The sequence below is a fragment of the Emys orbicularis genome, chromosome 2 (assembly GCF_028017835.1).
Source record: "Emys orbicularis isolate rEmyOrb1 chromosome 2, rEmyOrb1.hap1, whole genome shotgun sequence".
Lineage (NCBI taxonomy): Eukaryota > Metazoa > Chordata > Testudines > Emydidae > Emys > Emys orbicularis.
This window is the reverse complement of record NC_088684.1, coordinates 279,136,642-279,157,751: the sequence shown is the minus strand read 5'-3', so window position 1 is coordinate 279,157,751 and position 21,110 is coordinate 279,136,642. Positions and strand designations below refer to the sequence as shown.

Sequence of the window (21,110 nt, the reverse complement as noted above, 5' to 3'; positions counted from 1 at the left end):
CTTTGTTTTCTCTTGTGAGTAAAGCTCAATCTCAGATTTTTCCTGAAAAGGCTCTTCTAAGTAAGTCTAAGGCTCATCTTTTACTGGTATTGATATGTCATAAGTTACATGCTCTGCACAATATAGTCTTATCTGCAGTAGGAAAAGTATCCCTTGCTCACAGTGGGCATCAGCAATGAGGGCAGTTGAACTGGTTCTCAAAACAGTTTGTTTGCACATGTAGACAAGGGCAAGCTGGGTTCAGCAGTGTTTCAGAAAAGAAACAATGTTTAAACTGCTTTGGAGCTAGCAATGGTTAGCTCCAAACTACTCCACTGCTTGGAGAAAATGGGTGACTAGGTGGCCGAGTGGTTAAGGCAATGAACTGCTAAAACATTGTTCTCTACAGGTGTGGTTTTAAAACCCAGGGATATAAATTGGCAGCTCCCTCATCAAGCCATAACCACAGGTGTGTATCTGGCATTCACAAACTCCCCTAACACCTGTCCCTTTTGCAGTGAGAGGGAGACCCTGTCACACATCTACGTAGAGTGTATCAGGTTACAGACCCTCTTCTGGTTCCTCCGCAATCTCTTACTGAGTTTCTGGCTGCACTTCTCCCCACACTGCTTGATCCTGGCACACCCCATCAGTGGCCCCACAAAGTTGCAGGATCTTCTGATCGGTCTCCTAGTGCTGTCCAAGACGGCCATCCACCATCCCAGGAGGAGGAATTTGGATTAGGGGAGGGAGATGTGCTCTGCAACTCTGGGGCCTATTTCTAATCCCTTGTGAAATCACACCTCCTCCGAACAGCATTTCTCTAGGTGGTGTCCACTGACTCCACAAATGCCTTTGAGGAAAAGTGGGCACTGTCATAGAATCATAGAATATCAGGGTTGGAAGGGACCTCAGGAGATCATCTAGTCCAACCCCCTGCTCAAAGCAAGACCAATCCCCAGTTAAATCATCCAACAGATTTTTGCTCCATATCCCTAAATGGCCCCCTCAAGGATTGAACTCACAACCCTGGGTTTATCAGGCCAATGCTCAAACCACTGAGTGTCTCCTTCTGGTCCCCTGCTTTTCACCCTATGACCTCCACTCCCATCCCTGTTTTTTTCCATTTGTTGCCCCCACTATTCAGTTGTGACCTGGGTTCATTGGTCCTTACTGCCCAGTTGAGGGAGGGCCTTTAGCTAGGGGCAGGCCTATACCCCCGTCTCCCTCCCGGTACCCACAACAGGTACTTGGAGAAAGGAAGTACCACCCCGTTGGTGTCCCAGACTCCCGGTGCCATAGGGAGATGCTGCGCTGTAGGCAGGACCCAAGAGGCAGGTCAGTGGAAGATACAGGGCCTGTGTGGAGCGCGGCTGAAGAGATGGGGGGCGCGGAGGGATTCACGTGGGCTGCTACAGGCGGGCTGGATCCCTAGTACCAGGCCAGAGGCCTCCGGCTTCTTCAGCCCTGGGTGTAAACTGGGAAGCGCTGCTGGAGCAGGGAGCTCCCAAGGCCGGGATGTGGCGGCCCTCGGCCTAGAGACGGTCCCGGGCAGCAGCGCGTGGCGGCCTGGAGACCGATGCGGGACAGGGACACGGAGGGCACCGGGCCTCCTCCGCTAGATGCTCGCTGCGCGGGCTGCAGCCGCCGCGCTAAGGGGTCCGAGCCCCGCGCTCCAGTCCCGCCCCGCTGCCCCCCCGAGCCGCCCCCAGCAGGTGGCGCTGCTGCCCCAGGCCGCGGCCCAACGGGCCGGAAGGGGCTGGCGGCTGCCTCGGCGAGATGGCGGCGCCCAGGCGGTGCGGAGCGTGACTGTGGGCCCGGCCGCGGGGAGCATGACGCGGGCGGCAGGGGCCCGGGGTGGCAGCCGGCAGCCGGGCAGGCTGCAGAAGCTGCGGCTGGCGGTGCAGGAGTTCGTGCAGGCGGCCGGGGACCTCCCCCCTCCGCAGCCCGGGCTGCAGCCCGCGGGAGGCCGGGGCAGGAGGAACCGCCGCGAGCTGAGGAAGGAGAAGCGCAGGCTCAAGCGGAGCCGCCGCCGCCGCCTGCACCACCAGGAGCCGGACGCCGGCGAGGAGCCGGGCGCGCCAGGGACTGGCCGGGGCGAGCAGACGCAGGGCGTGGGGCGATGCCCCCTCCCCGCCGCGGTCCCGGCCTCGCCGCCCCCGGGACACCAGCGCCCCCGCGAGGAAGCGAAGCGGCTCCCACAGAAGGGCCCCAGCGCCGCTGCAGCGGCCTCTGCGCGGAAACGGGCCTTGCTGGCGGCCAACGAGGAGGAGGAGAAGGAGATCCGGCGGCTGGAGCGGCGCCTGGGGCTCAGCAAGCGCAGGAAGCGGGGAGCCTCCTCCGTGCCGCAGAGCTTCGCCCGGGATGGGCTGGGCTACGTGCTGGGGGCCCTGGAGCCCGAGGCCACCCTCTCCGGCTTGTATGAGGAGAGCAGCGAGGAGGAGGCGGCTGATGAGGGGCGCCTAGATCAGGATGAGGGGAAGGATGAAGTTGATAAGGAGGATCTAGATCTGGAGTCCCTAGATTATGATCAGGAGGGGGAGCTAGATGGGCAGGAGGAGGGGGAGGAGGAAGAAGAGGAGGGGAGGATGGAGGACACTTCAGAAATTTCAGAGGAGGCAGAAATGGAAGGAAACTGGGAGAATGAGCGGAAAGTAAGCGGAAAGTTGCCCATGTCCCCAGAGGATGGTGGCGACTATAAACCCTGTAAAGCCAAGACCTCCAGAGAAGAGAAGGTATGTTGGGGGCAGGTTTTGCATCAAATAGCTTCATGCTTTTCAAATACAATTTTGCACCCTTCACATGAAGTTTCACTTCAGATCTGAGTTTTGTAAGGGATTGGAATTGCCCTGGCCAAGACATGCTATCTTCAGTCTTGTCACAGAGCCAAAAAGCCAAGTTAGACTGGCGAATTGGGGACAATTTTATGCAATTTATTACAGGGTGAAATTTCCTGACGCTATGGGGATAGTGCAATGCCCTGAAGCATGAGCATTGGTAAATCTTGAAATGTACATGGAAGTTCTTGTTCTGATTTTGCTGTCATTGTTTCAGCATGCCAGTAAGACTACAGTAGGCAGTGATGGAAAAGACCTATCAGACCATTTATCCCATCCCTGATAGAGGATGTATCAGATACAGATGCACAATTGAATACTGTGAACACAGATGGTATATTTGGGGCCCAAGCACACTTTTTGGAAGGCTTGCATAATTCCTGTTGAGTTCTATGGGAGTTGTGCACTTGAATAACTTGGAGAATTGGGACCTTGATTTGAGTTGATCCTAAGTGATAAGCTGTTGCATGTTTCTTTTTTGGATGCTGTTCAAGTTAGCTCCTTTAGCATAATTTTGTACTATTGGTGTTGCATTACAATAAAAAAAGCTTCATAGTGATTAGAAATAAACCTATGGTATACTTAATAAGCCCATTTCTTATACTTAATAAAAAGATACTTTCAAATTAATATGAATTTATTTTTAAATAAGATTTTTTTTTATAACGTACTGCCCTATTTTCTTGTTTTTCTCTTTTGATAAGAGTCTTTGCAATAGAGCTACGAAGTATGTTCCCCCTCCAGTGAGAAGAGTTGACGATACAATGGATGACAAAAAGAGGGAAGAACTTGGAAGACTGAAGAAAACAGTGAAAGGACTAATTAACAGGTAATATAACATGTTTGATGTTGTTTGATTATTAGGCTGTGTTTACAGCAGCCACCGTTCAAGCCAGAGAGGGGAGTGAGTATGACTTCTTTCTTGCAAACCGATTTTTTTAAATAAAAGTCAAATTTTGTGCATGCCATCTTTGACAGTATCTTTTTTATTCTCAATTATTTTGGAGAAAGTACATTTATAGAAGTTGAAAAATCTATTAAAGAAGTATGTTTTAATTGATAAGTAAATTTAAAACTTTGAGTTGAATTCCACAAACACTATTAGGTGTTGTCGGCCAAACATAATTCCATGGGCATCAGTGGGGCTATGCGTGGTTTAAAAAAAAAAAAAAAAATTGTAGAATCAGGCCCTTAATTTGTACAATCTGCACATGAAAGAAGAGCATTAAAAAAAAACCTATTAAAATTGCTGAGCCCTGAATCTCAGGAGACGTGTGTATCTTATACTACTTCATAATAGGTTTACAGTAATAATTGCGCATTACAATATGTTTATTTATGGCTTTTATGTAAAAACATTCAGTTGACATTAATTTTAGTCTGTGCCAGTGGGTCTCAGACTGGTCTGCATACCAATGGACCATAGCCTGCGTAATAAGGATTCATTATAACTACACTGAATAAATTACAAACATGAGGCTGAGTGCTCTTGGATTTTAGATACGGTATGTTACAGTCTGTTGCACATCACTGCTCAGCAGGCACTGAGTACATCATCAACTCTTTGGGAATACTACTACTTCATTTTTATTGACAATATCTCCTAAGATGTGAACTAAATATTTGTGTATCTGAATTATTTTGATGAACAGGAAAGATCCAAAATCTGTTTCAAATATTTGTCCCTTTTTCTTTTTGAGCTACTAGTTGAATAAAAGATTAAAAATAGAACATTTGTTGTTTTGGATTAAAAGCAATATTACATTGAAAAAAAAGTGAGGATATGTACTGAGTAAGAAGAAATGGAAAGCTAAAGCAAACACTGAATTTTATTTCCTGATAGGTTGAGTGAACCAAATTTGGCCTCCATAAGTGGACAGTTGGAAGAGCTATATATGACTAACAGTAGAAAGGACATGAATGAAACTCTAACAGATGTTCTTATGAATGCTTGTGTTACTGCAGCCGTGATGCCAGTTAGATTGATGATGGAGCATGTCCTTTTGGTCAGCATTCTTCATCATACAGTGGGAATTGAGGTAACTTTTTGCCTGGGCTTGTTTTATTTTCTAATCATGTTGCACAACACTTTCTATGGTGCTTTATTCAGGTTCTTTTTTGAATGTGTGGTTTCTGAAATTGTTAGAAAGTAAGTATATGGTATCCCTGAAATTACACCTCACTATATGGCAACCTGGGCTGACTTGTGGTTGCAGTTATGGTTTAGTAGGCAGGCTCTCACAAGTGACAAGCACTTACACTTGTTACTGCATCTGAATGAGTATTTTCTTCTATAAATTGTTGGTCACCTTTATAAAGTGTAACTTATCTCATTGAGACTATTAGTGCCTTATATTCCTTCCTACATCTATCTGTGGTGTTGAAAAATTTCTTAAAGCTACTATTTTTTCCATCTTTAATTACAATTATCCAGTCCTGTTCTATGACTACTTTAGAACATCATTCTTGAGTCCTGTATATCCAACTACAGAATTCATTAAAACCACTAAAACCAAAAATCCACCTGCATCTGAGGAGCCCCACTAAAGCCCGATCCTACATACACTAACACATGCATGTGAGTAGTCCCATTGAAGTCAGTGGGTTGGCTTGCAGCTATAAGTGTTTGCAGGATCAGGGCATTTGACACACATCAAGCAACTTTTTGAGGGTTGGTTGTATTTTCAGGCTTGACCATATCAGGTCAAAATAAACGTAAGCTTTGTCTACTAATATGAAGGACATGTTGGAACAGGTAATGTCAAAGGGAAGTTATTACAGGAGTTTAGATAATTTCACTGAAACTTCTGCCAAGAGACAATGAGCTGTTTCAGGATGCTGTTCCCATAAAGCTTTATTCTGATTCTGTAATGCAGAAATATAATTGAAAGAACCCATATAAAAGATATATTCAAGTAGTTCTTGCATCTGTAATGTGTTGACCTCGATGAGGTGGAAATATTTCTGTATTAGCTGTTTTTAAACCAAACTAAATATCAGAGGGGCACAACCATGTTAACTTTTCTATGTGCAACCTTTGCATTATAGTAAATTTATTTTTACTCCTTTTCTTGCTTTAAAGGGTGGTTCTTACCCCACATTTGACTTGAAAATTTTGGCGCTGTTTTAATAGTAACCCTCATCTTTTTATAAGTTTAAAACTATAAAATGTAGTCAACCAGTTTCTAGACTCTCGCATATACCATTGATTTAGTTGTGATGTAGACTTCAGAATCTAATTGGGACTACTTAAATGCATTATTAAGCAGTTAAGTTTGTTCTTTGAAAAAGATACAGGATATTAAATGCACAAAACTGTGATAAGGTAACATTAAGGTTGCAGTTAAAATTGATTCAGAAAATGCAAAAGTTAAGGTCCTGTAGCAATGTTATATGGCTATGTAGCAAATACATAATACTCCTGTTCATTCTTGTTGAACATGCAGCTTGACATATTAGTGTGCCATAAAATGTACGCCTTAAACCATTCTGGAAGTGTAATGCAACCAAGTCAGCATTGCTGTTGGAACCTTAACTTATACACATTTCCTGACTGATTTTAACTGCAACATTAACATTATAACAACACAGTTTTTTAAATTGCGTAACTCATTTTTAAAAAAATTAATATTTGACAGGTGATCAGTCCACAATTTAAACATATATATTTTGGCACACCTTTTTGTAGGCTCAGTTTTCTGTAAATAAATATAAAGAAGTCTGTCATTTTCTGGGTAGTTTTTCCCATATTGTATCTATTTAGCAAGTCGGCTCTGAGTCTTATCTCCAGTAGGAAGTCGACAAGCAATAGTGCTAAGTGCACAACCAGGAGCTGGAGAAAAGTGCTTTTCTTTTTATCAGGCTTTTCCTGGCCAATAATGTTTTTAATCTAAAATGTCAAGTTTTACCTATATATGGTTTATTTTTGTATGGCACATAAGTTGTTTTTTTTGTATGGCACTTAAGTTGTTTCCGCGCAGAGCTGCCTGGCCATGCCTCCGCCTAGCAGCTGGGCGAGGGGGATGTCGCCTTTTTCCGGGGAGCCCCCCAGGTAAGCGCCGGACAGAGCCCGCCTCACCTCGTCCTGTGCCCCAACCCCGTGCCCCCTCCCACACCCAGACTCTGCTGCTGGGGGGGGGAGGAGGCACGGAGCCAGGTAGGGAACCTGCCAGCCCCGCCAACCCCCCCAGCACCAGTGGGGGTCCTGGGCCACGCGCTGCTGCCCCCCAGCACCAGCGGGTTTCCCAGGCTGCATGGCACCACCCTCCTACCCTCAGAACACGCAGTGCCCCTGGGCAGCGTGCTCCTTTCCCCCCCCCCCCCCCCCCCCAAGTTTTAGTCAGGGGTATATAGTAAAAGTCATGGACAGGTCACGGGCCATGAATTTTTGTTTACAGCCCATGACCTGTCAATGATTTTCAATAAAATTTCCCGTGACTAAAACATAACCTTAACTATGAGTAATAATGAGTACCATTAGTCTGGCAGCTGGGAGCATAGCTATCTATGTTGCAGTGAGAAATGTTTCCAGTTTTCTTTGTTTAAACAAATCTTTTCTAGTAAGTCCTTAGCTTGATTTCATCAAACCTGCTTTTACTACCAAATAAAGGTATAAAAAGGTAACTGGATTACATGTGTAAATATATAATATCAAATAAAGTGAAATGGACACCAGGCAAATAATATGCTTCTTAAAAAATATGTATGGAACTGATAGCTTGGAGTCCTTTGGAATATTTAAATACAGAAAATCAATGTTGGCTGATGGGAACAACAGTTTTCCTATAAGCTAATTTTTTTGTTTGTTTGTTTCTCATTGCTTATGCTTTTTGCAGGTAAAATCGAGGGGGGGAAATCCACATATGCAAAATGCTTAATTGCTTTCTAATATTCTTTTTCTTTTCATACACTGTTGCCAGGTTGGTGCTCACTTTTTGGAAGCTGTGGTGAGGAAATTTGATGAATTCTATAAAAGTGACGCTGAAGGAAAAGAATGCGATAACCTGTTTGCCTTGATTGGCCATCTGTATAACTTTCACGTAGTGCATTCGCTGCTGATCTTTGATATTCTCAAGACGCTTGTTAGCACTTTTGCAGAAAAGGACATTGAACTGATTCTGCTCCTCTTGAAAAATGTGGGATTTTCCTTGAGAAAAGATGATGCTTTGGCCCTGAAGGATCTGATTAGTGAGGCCCAGAACAAAGCAAATGCTGTGGGGAAGAAATTTGAGGACCAGTCTAGGGTATGTATGCATTTTGGATATGTTTGGGCACAAACTTCCCAGCATGAACAGAATTAATCAGGGACTTGGTTAAATCTGTTAATTTGCCAAATTGTTTAATTTTTGTATTAAGTTTATCTACTAAAATTGTTTCATGCGATAGTCTGATTAGACCTTAAGATAGTGTTAGCATCCAATGAGATTATTGTTGCATTAGCTTACTTAACATATAGAAAATAATGTGCACTTAGAAGTTTGTTCTCAGACCATAGACACCAGCATGCCCTGAAATAGCTGTCTGCTTTGTGTGTTATGCAAATGATGATGTATCTACTTCATGGAATAATACAGTTTGTACACTTAAAAGTCCAAAATAATTCAATAGCTGTGGTATTGTTTAGCAAAATTAAATTTGAATCTAAACCTAGTACAAATACATGTAGTGGGAGTTAAAATGAATATTGTTTTTTAGCTAGTATTCTTTATTTGTGATGTCATAATCTAGATTCCAGAATGTATTGCTAGGTGAGATGCTTATGCATGCGCAGTAATACATTCAAGATAAATTTTCCACTTGTTAAATAACAGTATGGCAGACACGCTGGAAAAATGTTGTTTCTTTTACCCATAGATTCGCTTTATGCTAGAGACTATGCTGGCACTAAAAAACAATGACATGCGGAAAATCCCAGGGTATGATCCTGAGCCAGTTGAGAAACTGCGCAAGCTGCAGAGAACACTGGTAAAAACGTTTTTTAGTATGTTATTGGGCACTGTTACTTCCCCTAAATCATACTTTTGGAAGTAATTGCAAGATCCTTTTTTAAGCTACTAGTAATATAGTGTAGACCAGATGACCTGCTAATATTATTTTGGAATTTGTGTAACAGTGCAGGTTGAACGATACATTGTAAAAAGTGCCTTTTGTCCCCATGAATTCCAAATGACTTTACAGACTGTATACAGAGAACACCACTGAAATGCAGCCATCTCTGGATGTTAATCAGCGCCCAACACACTGCAAAACATTTAGAGAAAGAAGACGTTTTTTATCCAAGGACACTGAGACAAATCCCCGTGCTTGTAGGATCTTTTGATGTTTGTGCAGAGCAGACCAAGATATCATCCCTGGTGTTGAGTTCCTGCAACTCCCATTGACTTCAGCAGGATTTGTGAATGCTCAGCATTTATGAGAATCAGGCCATTAATTTTTAAGATCTTACCTGAAAAACCCCACACAGTAAAATATGTACCTCTGCAGGTGGAGAAGCTGCCACCCTCCTCAGGATTTTAGTTTGGCTCTAGAGAGTCCATGTATCTCAGACCTGAGGCTTACACCATTAAGCCACTCTTCTGGTTCACCGTTGGGCTTTTTTTTCTGAAATTTGTGTAAATACATTACACACATGTCAGGAATTCAATACAGTAGGCTAGAGACAGACATGTTGCAAGCAGGTGCTGTAGAACCTTTTTACACAGCTCTGCTAGTGCACTTGTAACATCTCTTCCCTTCCACTCGTTTCTTGATCAAGTATTAACTGTTCCAAAACTTTTGGTGATTTTATGTGAACAAAAATGTCCATTAGAAAATAGGACAGTACAGTTTATTTTTAACTTGCAACTCCAAATTAGAATTTGAACGAAGGTGTTAGGTTATCTCCATCCACCAACTCATCGGATTTGTCTTTTTGGTTGGAATTCATTTTTTTTAAAATGCCAAGAGCTCCTGGATTTAGGCACTCTCTTGTGTTGTAAATCAAAATAAACGAGAAGTATGTTGATTTTGGCAGATCTTGTTTGGAGAGAGAGGTTGTGGGGAGAAACGTCTGAGAGCATAGTCGGGAAACTTGTTAAAGGTTTTAGATCACGGCATAATTTGTTAGGGAAAAAAAGTCTCTTTGGAACTGAAAACATTTTATTGTTATAAAAGGTTCATAACAGCGGCTCTGGAAGAGAGACTCAACTTCGTGTGTCATTGGAATCTCTCCTCAGTGCTGACCAGATTGGCCGTTGGTGGATAGTAGGGTCATCTTGGAGCGGAGCACCAATGATTGATAGTACTAGCAGCAAGACTCAGCACAAATTGCCTGTAGGAAAGGTAAATATGACGACTGCTATTAATCATTGAAAGTGCCAAGGCAATTTTGTCTTTGAGAAACATGAACAAATATCCTTGTGATACTGTGGTTAGTATTTGGACTTACGCTTGCCCTGGCCCTGAAATTCTCTCTTCGACCTTGTGGATTTGTAAAAGATTTTGTGGTGCACTGTAAGGTGAAATGGAAAAGGCGGACTCAAATTGGAAATGGATTCCACAGTCTGTAGCCTTATAGGTAGGGCCAGCTGTCCCCCTAGAAATCATATGGTTGAACTGTTTTTAAAAGTGCATAGAAATATGGTGAGAAGGGCATGGCCTCTTAGAGAAGGACTACTCATTTCATCACTTTCAGTCCAGTTTCGCTGGTCAGTTATCTGATCTCACTGCTTGGAGGCCAAGTCCTGATACTCCTTATATTCATCTCCAGTGGTAAGGGCACTAGGTCTTTGGATTGTTGCTTCACAACTCATTCAAGGTATGTATATATAATCATATCAGAAAAGTTTCACTGAAATAGGTTTCCTATAGCAAGTGCAAAATGAAATGCATAGTTAGTAAATGTTTCTTTAAAAATGTGTTTCTTTTCAGATGAGTTCAAAGATACTGGAGCTTGCTCGTAAGCAGAGAATGAACACGGACATCAGGAGAAATATATTTTGTGTCTTGATGAGTAGTGAAGACTTTTTGGATGCATTTGAAAAACTTTTGAAGTAAGTACACACCAGGATCCTGTTGAAACCCAGGGACAAATAGAAGTGCTATCTGGGCTGGAAACTTTTCTTGTTGCCTCCTTGCCAGTCAGGGAGAGCAGGGGAAGTTGTGCGCAGGGTAAGTGACATCAGGGAGAGCAGCATAGAACTGCTAGTCTCGTCAGATGGGAGGGTGCCCAGAGGGACTAACTGAGAATGGAGCAAAGAAAACTGATCTGACTCAGGAGTAAGGAGGGTTTGTTTGTTTGTTGCAGAGGTATATGTTAATACCAACTGAAGGCTCTGGGCCAAGTAATCAGAAAGAATGTGGCATAGAAGAATATGCTAAAATAAGGATTATAATAAACATAAACATGTTTTCCAGAATTATAGAAATCTAAATTTCCTTGTCAGAAAGTCCCTTAGGGAAGTGTCTGAGAAATCCATACAGAAAGCTGTGTTTATTATTGTACTTGCTGATAGAGCCACTGACAGATCCATCAACTAGACTACAATGGGTGTACAACAGATTCGTGAAGGATGGAAAAGTTCTAGCTCTCTTTGACATAGACTTGCTGATGCTGTCACATAGAGAATTAAAACATTTTTAGGAATTGTGATACTCAAGGTACAGTAAAAACTGTGTTTTCCAGCACTTTATAAACCGGAAAACTCTAGAAACCGGCATTTCAGGGTCCGGATCTGGGCAGCACTCACCTTGGCGGCTCCCCACAAGCAGCGACCTGTCACTAGTGCTTCTAGGTGGAGGCGTCGCCAGGCGGCTATGCGCGCTGCCTCCACCTGCAGGCGCTGCCCCCACAGCTCCCATTGGCCACAGTCCCTGGCCAATGGGAGATGCAGAGCCAGCGCTTGGAGCGGGGTGGGGACAATCCGTGGAGCCACCTGGCCGCGCCTCTGCCTAGGAGCAGCAGGAACATGTCGCCGCTTGCGGGGAGCCGCATGCGGTGAGCGCTGCCCGGATCCGGTACCCCAAAACCTCTCCCATGCCCCTGCCCCAAACCCCGTTCTTCACCCAAACTCCCTCCCAGAGCCTGCGCCCCGCACCCCCTCCCATGCCCCAGCCCTGAGCCCCCTTAGTTATCCGGAATTTGTGCCTAACCGGCACCAGATAACATGGCTCTTACTGTAATATGACTCAGAAACTTTCTGGCCAGAATTTAGGTGAAGCAGCAGTGAATATAGGCTGTTTAAACTTGGCCTGCACACCAGTTAGATTAAGTATCATGTTGTTGTGCACTGCATTAATCACAACTTTAGTCTTGTCGTTCTGAATATCCTTGTCTTTTAAAAGTTTGAATTTATTCTATTATGTTTACCAATGCCTTTTGGGAGTTAATCTCAAGCTTTTGCTGCTGCTAACTGTGAGCTACTTCAGCAGTATCTTCCTGGCACTCTAGGTTTCTATGGTGGAATCATAGAAATGTAGGGGTGAAAGGGACTTTGAGAGTTTTTCTAGTTCAGCCCCCTGCGCTGAGGCAAATCCAAGCATACCTAGACCATCCCTGACTGGCATTTGTTTGACCTCTTCTTAAAAACTTTCAATGATGGGGATTCCATAGTCTTTCTTGGAAGCCCATTCCAGTGCTTAACTACCTTATCATTAGAAAGTTTTTCCTACTATCTAACCTAAATCTTCCTTGCTGCAGATTAAGCCCATTACTTATTTTCCTAAGTGAACATGGAGAGCTATTGATCAGTGTCCTCTTTATAACAGCCTTTAACACACTTGAAGACTGTTGTCAGGTCCCCTTTCAGTCTTCTTTTCTCAAGACTTAACATGCCCAGTTTTTTTAACCTTTCCTCATAGGTCATGTTTTTATCATTTTGGTTGCTCTCCAATTTGTCCAGTTTCTTAAAGTGTGGCCCCAAAACTGGATACTGTACTCCAGCTGAGGCCTCACCAGTACTGAGAAGAGCAGGACAATTACCTCTCCTGTCTTACATACTGCAGTTGTGTTAATACACCCCAGAATGATATTAGCCTTTTTTGCAGCTGCATCACATTGTTGACTCTCATTCATTTTGTGATCTGCTATAACTCCTAGATCCTTTTCACTAGTACTACTGCTCAGCCAGTTATTCCCCATTTTGTAGTTGTGCAATTGATTTTCTTCCTTAGTGAAGTACTTTGAACTGGTCTTTATTGAATTTCATCTTGTTGATTTCAGACCAGTTCTCCATTTTGTCAAGTTCATTTTGATTTCTCATCCTGTCCTCCACAGTGCTAGCATACTATCCACCACATTATCCAAGACATAAATGAAAATATTGAATAGTACTGGAGCCAGGACAGAGCCCTGCAGGACCACACTAGATACGTCCTCACGGTTTGACAGCGAACCATCGATAACTACTTTTTGTGTATGTTTTTTTAATCAGTTGTGCATCCATCTTATAGTAATTTCATATGGACCTCATCTCCCTATGAGAATGTGATGTGGGACTGTGTCAAAAGCCTTACTAAAACAACTTCCCACCTATCCACTGAGCCAGTAATGCTGTTACAGAAAGACATTAGATTGGTTTAGCATGATTTGTTATTGTCAAATCCATGTGGTCTCTGTGACATTACCCAGGGTATAATCTGGACTATTGAACAGCTGTGTCACCTCAATTCTCCAACCTGGGATGCCTTTTACACTGCTTCACTGTGAGAGCTACTACTGCTGGTCTGCTCACACCCAGCCTCAAAGATGTAAATCACTCTCAGTTAGATTGTCTGAATTTATAGCCAGGCACCCATGAATTACACTACAGAGCAACACCCATCAAATTCCGAGTCCCAGACTTTCCGCCAGTAATGTGCGTCTTGTATTGCCCAGCTCTCTACTGGATAATACAAGCTCATATAAAGGCTGTCATTTTATTATTAGAAAATGATATGCACAAATCCTGTTATCCCAAAATGGCATTTCCTAAACTCTTGAATCCAAACATACTGGTTTAGATCAAACAATAAAACAAATTTATCAACTACAAAAGATAGATTTTAAGTGACTAAAAGTAATGAGGCAAAAAAGTCAGAACTGGTTATAAGAAAATAAAAGTAAAATACAACTATTGCCTAACTTAACAAACTAAGTGAATTCAAAGCAAAGGTCTCTCTCACCACATGCTTCAGTAATCTTACTGGCTGAATTACTTTCAGTCATGGGTCTGCCCCCAGTCCAAAAGTTGTTTCTTTTGTTCTTCAGGTGTTCTTGATGCCTTAGGTAGAGAGAAAGAGAGGAGTAATTTGGGGCGTTTGGCTCTCCCTTCTTATAGTTCTTTCTCTTCTTCGAGAATCATCTCTAGCTGAGGTTCAGGAGACAGAATGTCTGTGTAGACAGGAATCCCAAGCTGTTTCTTTGTCAAGATGTAGAATTTTTTTTTTTTTTTTGTCCACATCCTCTTTCCTGGATTGATTTTGTTAACACCTGGCTGAGGTGTCGGCTAGCCTTTTGTTTCTGGGGAACTGCTTTGTCACTGCTCTCCAGACTTGGAACGTGTCTTAGTAATATCCAACAATAGAATTTTATATCTTTACATACAATGTAGGCCCACCTATTTTACCAGGATAATAATGATCAGCAAATGATGAGTTTTCAAATGATACCTCACAAAGCATATTTTGTTACAAGCTTTATCATAATCCTATAAAAGGGGTGAACACGGGGTACAGACTGTTACTTATAACCCTGTTATTCTTTAGGTGCTTACAAACTGATTTTTCAGTAGTTTGTTCCAGTATCTTTCTAGGTATCGAAGTCAGTCTGACTAGTCTATAATTTCATGGGTCCTCTTTGTTCCCCTTTTTAAAGGTAGGTACAATGTTTGCCCTTCTTCAGGTCTCTGGGACTTCACCTGTTCTTCATGAGTTCTCAAAGATAATTGGTAACAGTTCCGATATTACTACAGCTAGTTCCTTAAGTACTCTAGGGTGAAATTCATCAGGCCCTGCTGACTTGAATGTATCTAACTTATCCAAATATTCTTTAGCCTGTTCTTTCACTATTTTGGCTTCCGCTCCCACCCCCACCACCACCACCCCTTGTTGTTAATATTAATTGTGTTAAGTATCTGGTCACAAATAACCTTTTTAAGGAAGACTGAAGCAAAATAGGTATTAAATACCTCAGCCTTCTTGATGTTGTCCATTATTAGCTCTCTTTTCCTGCTAAGGAGAGGACCTACCCTTTTCTTCACCTTTCTCTTGCTCTTAATGTATTTAAAGACCCCTATCTTATTTATCCTTTTTACATCTTTGCTAGATGTAACTCATTTTGTGTTTTAGGCTTTCTGATTTGTCCCTAAGGGTTTGTGCTATTCTTTTGTACTCATCCTTAGCAATTTAGCCGTGTTTCCACATTTTGTAGGATTTCTATGTCATTAAAGAGCTCCTGATGGAGCTGTATTGGCCTCTTACTATTGTGCCTATCTGTAAGGAGATCAAGACATGCATATTTGTGGGCATTATGTATTTCATGGTGGACTTAATCAGCATTTTGACTCAAACCTCTTTTTTATGGTGAGAATCTTTTGTTGTTTGTGGCTTTACAAAAGCTAAAATGTTTTATGCTGGAACTCACAGCAGTGAACGATCATCCTGGCTTTTATATTTGAAAGGGGACAAATGTCTAGGTCTTCAAAGGCAAAACAGCAGAAAAATCAGATCTGTATGCTTCAAGCTGCCATTGAACATCGGAATGCAGATTCACAAGGCTACAGCTGGCACCATTCACTATTAGCACACCATGACCATGTACAAATGGTAATGGTAACAGAGCTAAAGAGTGAGGAAAAGAAGAGTGCTCTGAATCAGTGGTTGCTTCTAAAATTACACTTAAATCCGTGAAATCCATATCAAATGGCTGTGCACACACACATTTTTAACAAACTACTGAACAGCAAAATCTGGTAGGATTAGGTGAGGACTAGAGTAGTGTTCTATATGATCAAGTCTACGTATCAAACCAGAGAATCAAAATCCATTGTATTATCTGTGTGTCAGACTTTTTACTTCAATTGAAAACCTAGTCTCAGTTCTGATTTTCTCAAACTGGTACTGGTAATGGCATTTTAAAATGTTTTAAAATGAGCACAGTACTAAACATATAAGACTAACCAAGAGCCAGACACATTAACAAGAGAATAAAAATGAGAAACCCTGTCACAATAGCTCAAAACAGAACAAACAGAATGCAGAAAAGTTTTTTCAGACAATCAGAGCAGTAACAAAATTTCATTTTCATTTACTTGAGAGAATGAGACCACAGCCTGAAAATTGATACAATCATGCTTTCTCATTGGACAACCAAACTTGAAGTCTTAGCTTCCTACAAACAGGTGATTTTAAAAAAAATTAACCCAGATGTGTACATTATATAATCCTAAATTCTAACCTTGGTTGTGTGATGGTATTTTCATTGTAAACCTAGTATGCTTGTATGCACAAATGGAGTGGCAGATATCTTGAGAAGTACACAACCATCTAAGATTTCTTAGATCTTTATTAACTAAAATTTGGTTGCACTGTGTTGTATAAAACAGGGGAGACCCAGCAGACCTTACATTCTAAAATTAGGCAGACAGGACATTTCAGTCACATGAATGCCAGATGAAAGTCCAATCTCAAAGCGATACAAATAATTTTTGTGACTGACACTCTTTATATTATAACACTAAGCATTTTTCTTTTAAATTGGTTTTAGTGCTGCCAAACGTTTGACAGCACTCAGGACTAAATCATATTTAATTGCAGAACAGGTGCAGCCCAAGGTACTGTTCCTTGCCAGTGTGTCTGAATCCTCTTTTAGTTGGGCCAGCTGTACGAGTGAGAAGGCCATTCAGTCATTGATCTTTCTGCTGAGGCAGCCAACGAGTGTGCCAATAAGTACAGATTGTGTTTTTGTAATTATTGTTGGTGTTCTTAAAGTAGACATTTTCTATTAGGAACTGGACTGAACTGGACTGAAACCACCAAACTCACTTCACTTAGATAACCCAGCCACCATCTAATCACTATTTTCAGTCACTGTCTGGAGTAGATTTGACTTGTTGACCAAGAGATAAAAAGGTTCATATCATCAACCAAAAAAGGTTTTAAAGATGTTTTCTTTCTTATTCATAGCTTTTTCATAGAACTTAAGGGCTCCAGGTACCTGTCTGTCCCCATTAACCCTGCCAAGGATGTATGTGAAAGCAGCCATTTCCTCCCAAAATCATAGTAAAGAATATTAGCCAGTTTGAATGGGGATCCCACGGCTTTTAGCTCATTCCTTATCTTCTTCCCTGTACAGTTCATCTCAGTTCTCCAGGCCTCAGCTCTTGCCACAGTAATGAGACTCCTCCTGAAGGTGGGAGGACAGATTGGCTATCCATGATTGCAGTGCCAGTCCTTATCACTTTCTGAGAGGAAGTGCAAATATGGACTATCACCTGCATTTTCCTGCACAGAAACTGATAGCATGTCTGTCATTCTCCTCTTGCCCAGGATTGTTTGGGTCACTCTGTCATGCCACATACATAGTGTTACTCTCCATGACGAAACTGGGTTGGCTTATACTGCTGACAGCTTATTTCAATTTAAACCTTTAAGGATTCCATTTCAGTTGCAATAGAATGGTCTTAGTTTAGAGAAATTGCCAGTGGCTCTTACTTTAAGGCAGTTAGATTTCATTTAAACTCAATTCATTATTTTTTACTGTTGTTGATATTGCAGGCTTGGACTTAAAGATCACCAAGAGAGAGAGATAGTTCATGTTCTCATTGACTGTTGCCTACAGGAGAAGACATATAACCCCTTCTATGCATATTTGGCTAACAAGTTTTGTGAATACGATAGAAGATTTCAGGTAAACTAAGATCTGTTCCTACCTTGTTGTGGTACTGTTTAAGTTGAGATTCTTTTGGGATTTCTATTATTAGAGGTTTGTCACTCTGGCTGTACAGATTTTATTGCATCATATAATACCACAGAAAAAGTCTCTCGGCCTACACAACTATTATAAATAAATAAAATCTGGTGATTAGCTCATCACTTAAGGAAGCTTATTGAGCTACTTCTGTCCAGAAGGTAGTGGTATAGCTAGGAGTGGAAATTTGGGTGGGACCCAACTTGTGGTGGTGGGCAGTGAACAAAGGTCTGACATCACAGCAAATCATTTATATTGTATATTATTATGTCGCATATTTGATTGAGGCCACCCATCCCCCCCATGTCTGGGGGCAAGGCAGGCTGCACTTCTGCCAATGCAGAGGCAGTAACTAGAGTCGTTTGGAAGCCCCTCCCCTGTAACCCAAGCACATCCCCTGTGTGAGTGACCAACAGGTGGTTGGGCCAATAAGTGGCATTGCGACCTGACACGTGGCCTTCTGCTCCCAGTCCTGGGCTTTGCTCCGTTCCCCATCAACACAAGCTCTGTCTCCATCCCACACCACTCAGCTCTGGTTACTTCCTTCCCATTGCCAGAGGTATGCCTTCCACATTGGGGGTGAGTGGCTGGCCAGAACCTGATTGGCTGATAGTTTTGGAACTGAGAGCCGATGGGGACCAGTGACTAGATAGTGGGGCAGAATTTGAGCTTGTGTTGATGGGGAAGCAGAGTCGAGCAGAGCAATATGTAAAGCTGCTGCTGCCTCTAAAAGACTGCACCTCTTAGCAATCTGGTTCAATCTTTTTTAATCAGATTTGGGTGGTTCTGGGTGCTAATCGGGTGGGCTGTGGTCCACCTGTGTCTATGCACCTGCCAGAGGAATAGGTCAGTATGTTGCAATGGGCTTTTGGGAAGGATCTAAATTAAGGAAACTGTGTGATGGAAAAGGAAGGTGTAAATATCCTGAAAGAGAATCCCTTGCATCCAGAATAGACCCCTTGCTGCTTTTCAGTGGTAGGATTGTAAAAATTGAACCATTCAGAGGTGCTTCTCTCTTTCTACTGCAGTTACAAGATTGCTATTATTCTTAAGGAAAAAAACATGAATTGTAACTGTCACTATAAAGGTCTGTGGGGCCTTTCGGTGTTTTGACAAAGAACATATGAAGAAAATAACACTGTGGTGAATATTTTTGTGCAGGTTTGCTTTTTCACCAAAAATATCCTGTTTTATATGTATAAAGTTCCAAAATGTTTGTTTAACCAATAAAATGTAATAGTATTGCAAGAGTTTAGTCCTAGAGATATACTTTAATGCATCAAATGTGAGTAGATGAACAAAATATGTAACTGCTGCAGTTTGTATTGCCTTTGTGGACATGGTAGTCAGAAAAAATGGGCCTTAAAATCTTCTACCTAATCCCTAATATATATAAATCAAAGTGAAGGCTCCTATCCTGAGGGACTGGGAGTAGACCCCTGCATCCACACATAGCCCCATTTAAGACAGGGCTTAAGCAGGTATTTGTCCATGGAATTTGTGTAAGTAGGATAAATTATGTATTGCAGCTAGCATGTCTATTTTGGTGTCTTCCAAAACATGTTGCTTGTGGGGTGGAGGAGTTATATATGAGAGGTTTGATAGTGTTTTTACAAAAACGAAAAAAATAATAAAATGTATATGTTAAGTGTGCTTCATTTTCAGTAGGCTTTTATGTAAACTGATTAGATCACTTGCAGGTTTTTCTTTTGGATTTACATATAGATGTATATTTTAATTCTGTGATTGCTAAACACTACCTGTATCATCTCCAAGCTACAAAGCAACTTCTACCATAAGTTTGCTGCTGCTTTGAGTAGTGTCCCTACTTGCACTTGAGGTGTGCATATGCCTTCAATCCAAGATTTTTCAGTAGCAGTGCCCATTCAGCTTACATATTCCACCCTATGGATCTTTATGCCCCATACTTGAAGACCTATAGGGCTGTGCGAGTGAACTGCCTTCAATTCTTTTTCAACTGCCTCAGCCTGAGATGGAGCAATTTGTTGTGCCTACCTAAGTGCAGCTTCTACTTTTCTGGTCAATTTTAGATCTCTGGTTACTTTATTTTATTATTCTTTAGTTATTTTACTTTATTTTGTTCCTGTTTTTTGGGGGGGCGGGGGGGTATGCCTCCCCCTCGTCCTCAGCAAGGTCCTTCCTTAGGAATCCTCTCTTTCCTTTGTGGGATATGTCTAGATCCCCAGGCTTCAAAACATTGCCCAACTTGCTGGGAACCCTCCCGAGTGATGGCCATTTGTGCTGTATCCTCTGCCTCAGGGATACACATGTACCATCTAAGTGCAAAATTTGCACTAGCTTCAAGAGCTGCTCGAAGAAACACAGAAGAAAAAGCTCCAGCTCCTTATGATAGAGTGCTCTGTTTGTCCTGCAGCAGATCTGGGCTCAGAACACCTCACTACACACACATGCGCCGTCAGCTTCCGTGGCTTGCTCATTCTCAGGACCGTAAGGGACAGATCTGCAAGTGAATCTGAAAAACCTTCCTCCAAGATGAGTGCCAGGTCTCCTCAGAAAGATCACTCAAAAAGGTTTACCATGCCGGAGACCCTCCACTCTGCAAAAGTGTCTGCATAGGTCTCAATACTGAGGTATTCTCTATGCCTAAGTCTTTGTCTGCTTCCATTGTCCATGGTACCGAAGCCTTGGTACCACTGAAACTTGGGTGAGAGACTACCAAATCTATGCACTCTACTAAGAAGGCAGTGCACTCTTCATCTTTCACTGCCTCACTGGTACCTAGATCATCAGCTGAGCAAGTACCAGAACAGTAAGTACAACCCTCAGAACCTTACACCTCTATGACTGGGTCTCACCAGGTCTCCATGTAACCTCACTTGGTACTGCAAGAGTTCAGGTTCACAAAGAATCTGCTCATTTCCAAGGAGCATGAGTCTCCTCTGTTGAGTTTGGGACTCTCAGTACCACAACCAGTATTATCTGTGGTACCCCACCTTTTGCCGGTACCAACGTGTTCTGAAAGATGGCCAGTTACTCCTTTGTAGATTCCAAGGCCAGAAGGGACCATTCTGATCATCTAGTCTGACCTTTGTATAACACAGGCCAGAGAATATCTCCAAAATAATTTCTAGAGCATTTCTTTTAGAAAAAACATCCTATCTTGATTTTAAAAATGGTCAGTGATGGAGAATCCACCACAACCTTTGGTAAGTTGTTCCAATCATTAATTACTCTCACTGTTAAAAAGTTACACCTTATGTGCAGTCTGAATTTGTCTAGTTTCAGCTTCCAGCAATTAGATCATGTTATACCTTTCTCAGTTTGATTGAAGAGCCCATTTTATTTGTTCCCCATGTAGACACTTATAGACTGTAATCAAGTCATCCCTT

General features: G+C 42.3%; 1 protein-coding gene across 1 annotated transcript in view; it reads left to right on the top strand.

Moving 5' to 3' along the window:
• The first annotated feature begins 1,811 nt into the window (after positions 1 to 1,811).
• The window catches only part of NOM1 (nucleolar protein with MIF4G domain 1), a 29,768-nt gene continuing 10,469 nt past the window's right edge, over positions 1,812 to 21,110 (top strand). Inside the window, exons 1-8 of the mRNA XM_065399250.1 lie at positions 1,812 to 2,714; positions 3,521 to 3,645; positions 4,660 to 4,855; positions 7,736 to 8,059; positions 8,670 to 8,780; positions 9,969 to 10,136; positions 10,725 to 10,846; positions 17,547 to 17,679. Coding sequence (XP_065255322.1) covers positions 1,812 to 2,714; positions 3,521 to 3,645; positions 4,660 to 4,855; positions 7,736 to 8,059; positions 8,670 to 8,780; positions 9,969 to 10,136; positions 10,725 to 10,846; positions 17,547 to 17,679 — 2,082 coding nt within the window. The remainder of the gene's footprint in view (positions 2,715 to 3,520; positions 3,646 to 4,659; positions 4,856 to 7,735; positions 8,060 to 8,669; positions 8,781 to 9,968; positions 10,137 to 10,724; positions 10,847 to 17,546; positions 17,680 to 21,110) is intronic.